This window comes from Lolium rigidum, chromosome 6, assembly GCF_022539505.1.
Source record: "Lolium rigidum isolate FL_2022 chromosome 6, APGP_CSIRO_Lrig_0.1, whole genome shotgun sequence".
In the NCBI taxonomy this organism is placed as follows: domain Eukaryota; kingdom Viridiplantae; phylum Streptophyta; class Magnoliopsida; order Poales; family Poaceae; genus Lolium; species Lolium rigidum.
The window spans coordinates 99,921,011-99,923,844 of NC_061513.1; the positions used below are offsets into that span (position 1 = coordinate 99,921,011).

Here is a 2,834-nt window from a genome sequence, read left to right on the forward strand (position 1 = left end):
ACGCACTCCCCGTGCATTTACGAAAATTGATATATTTTGTAAAATCATATTTTTATGGCCATACCGAGTTTCTTATCATACAATATGAATACTTATTAAGCTTTAAATTTACTTCTCATAAAATTATAACTAATGATATTTTCGCATTTGGGAGGGCGGAGAGTGTTCCGGCACGGGGCCTGTTCATCATGTGAATGACACACATGTAAGCTCGCATCATCCTCTCGGTTCCTCGCACCTCCGCTCCACTTCGGTAACATTCGCCTCCCCTTCCTCCCCATCGCTCTCTCCTCCCCGCTCCCATCCCTTTCGGACGTCCCATCTCCATCCCACCCTACCGATCACCCAAAGATCTCCTTTAACCCCGCGCGGTGCGCGTCAACTGATCACTCAGTCACACTGATCGCTCGCTCGCAAGCAAGCGCTTGCTCTTGTTCTTGCTCTATCCCGGCCGCTGCTGTATGGATTCCTCCGGCCCCGGACCGTCCTCGGCCGGCGGTGCCAGCGTGCCGGACGTGGCGCCGAAACCGCCGGCGCAGCTGAGCAGGTACGAGTCGCAGAAGCGCAGGGACTGGAACACGTTCCTGCAGTATCTGCGGAACCATCGGCCGCCGCTCACGCTGGCGCGGTGCAGCGGCGCGCATGTGATCGAGTTCCTCAGGTACCTGGACCAGTTCGGCAAGACCAAGGTGCACGCCGCCGGGTGCGCCTACTACGGCCAGCCCAGCCCGCCGGGGCCATGCCCTTGCCCTCTGCGGCAGGCGTGGGGGTCCCTCGACGCGCTCATCGGCCGCCTGCGCGCGGCCTACGAGGAGAGCGGCGGCGCGCCGGAGTCCAACCCCTTCGCCGCTCGCGCCGTCCGGATCTACCTGCGCGAGGTGCGTGACTCCCACGCCAAGGCGCGAGGGATCGCATACGAGAAGAAGAAACGCAAGCGCGTGCAAGCCACCGAGGCGTCGAGTTCATCGACTGGCGCCGCCGCCGCGGCGGCAGTCAGCAGGGACCTCGGAGGTAGCGCCGATGTTGGCGCTGCTGTAGCAGCGTCCACCGCGCAGGCTGGAGGCAGCGGCAGTACTGCACCGAGCATCTCTTGAGTATAGTAGACTCAGAAACCTTGCCTATTAATTTGTTTATGATCTTCGGCATAGCCATAGCAAGATTTGAGCTTTCCCTTTGGTAGTTTGGTATATGCTATGTTGTCTATTTTCATCTAAATTTTTCCTGTGCTACTTTTATTCTTATTAATTATGTTAGCAAGTGTAAATTACAGGGCGTTGGAGTACTAGGGGAAGTGAATTAATCGGTGCGGCTAATTGTTCATGATCCCATACATATCCCGGTAACTAAAGAAATGGAGATTTGTGGTATTTCAGCTTGATCGTCCTAAAGTCAATCTTTTCTTCTCATTCTCATCACACGGCTGTTTATTCTTGCGTGCGCGCTAGCTATGCTTTGATCGATGCACTCACATTCCCACATCCAATCAACTCTTTTCATGCACAAAACATTAATATTTATAGTCCCCGCTTGATTCGATTTGTTGCTTAATTTGCAGAAACAGTTGGTTAATGGGTTGTTTCTATTTTCTCCTAGCTACAAATAGGAAGAATTGTCAGTGTACAAATGGAGGGGTGTACTGGCAGAAGCTAGGACAGCATTGATGCCAGTGTGCGCGGTCACTCACTGGCACACATGCGCGCTACAGTTCTCGGACGGCCTTCTTCCCCAAGCGGCCAATCTCTAGCTCTGACATACCCCCCTCCTCCATTTGACCACTCCCTACCAAAACGGGCCGCACAGCTGCAGGGACCAAGGGAGAGAGATAGAGAGAGGTTTTTGTGATTTGTCATGGCGAGAGAGGAAGGGAAAGAGAGAGAGACAGGAGAGTGAGATGATTTAGGGCTAGGCATGCACGCGCGAGGGGTTTGTCCGGGGAGGCCTTAAATAGAAAAGAGCGCGGGAAGGGGAGGAGATAGCTACGCTGGTCCCCGGCCGGAAGATTGGATGGGACTGTAGCCTACGGATGGCGGGAGTCACGCACGGCAGTCGCTGATCGATCGAGTCTCTTGCTGACCACACGTGCACTCCTCTTCTTCACTGCCGTCCTCTCCCCTCGATTCGTGCTGGCCTGAGGTGAGCGCCCTCTCAGGGACGCGTACGCATGCAACTGCTTGATTCTGCATGCATGGCCAGTGACCCATGCTGCTGTGATCAGATCAATTATCCCTCTGCTCTCGCTCGCATCCGGTTTTGTTTTCCTCTTTAATTGCAGCAGACATTCAGAGTTTCAGACAAGTAACCACAATTATCCTCATCTACCTGGGAGCTGGCAGATCCAACATACTCCTGTTTTGCCTTACAATAGGACTCTTCCCTGAATCCCTGGTAGATCTAAATAGCCTTGGCGGTTTCGACGTGAGGAAGAAGATGAACAGTATATATTTCTACTAGTCTACTACACTTAGCAATTTCAGCTAATTAGCATCTGGTAACTAGCCTTTCTCGCTCACTTTCCCAGCAAAGGGGCGGTGGGCCACGCGAGGGCGATGCTTTGCTCATGTCCACAGTACTTGGCCTGTGAGCAAAGAGGAAAGCCATGCAATGAATCGCTTCCTTTGTCCTTTGCGAGCACAGGGCCCCCTCCTCTCGTCTCCCTCGCGGCGCCACTGTAGAGCGGCTGTTCATGGAGACATATGCCTGGCCAGCCACCATCCTACCCCAGAGCTTTCTTGGCCTTTGATCCATCCGCCCCGCGCGCGATCGAGTCCGGCTCCGGCCCCCACCGTCAATTTGCAGCAAGCCACGGTCACGGTCTCGCCTCTGGAATTAATTCT

The 2,834-nt window shown here is 54.0% G+C and overlaps 1 protein-coding gene across 1 annotated transcript; it reads left to right on the forward strand.

The window, feature by feature from the left end:
• Nucleotides 1-461: 461 nt before the first annotated feature.
• LOC124663023 (protein G1-like7) lies at nt 462-1,094 on the forward strand. Its single transcript, XM_047200786.1, has one exon. The coding sequence runs from the start codon at nt 462-464 to the stop codon at nt 1,092-1,094; it is 633 nt and encodes a 210-aa protein (XP_047056742.1).
• The last annotated feature ends 1,740 nt before the right edge of the window (nt 1,095-2,834 follow it).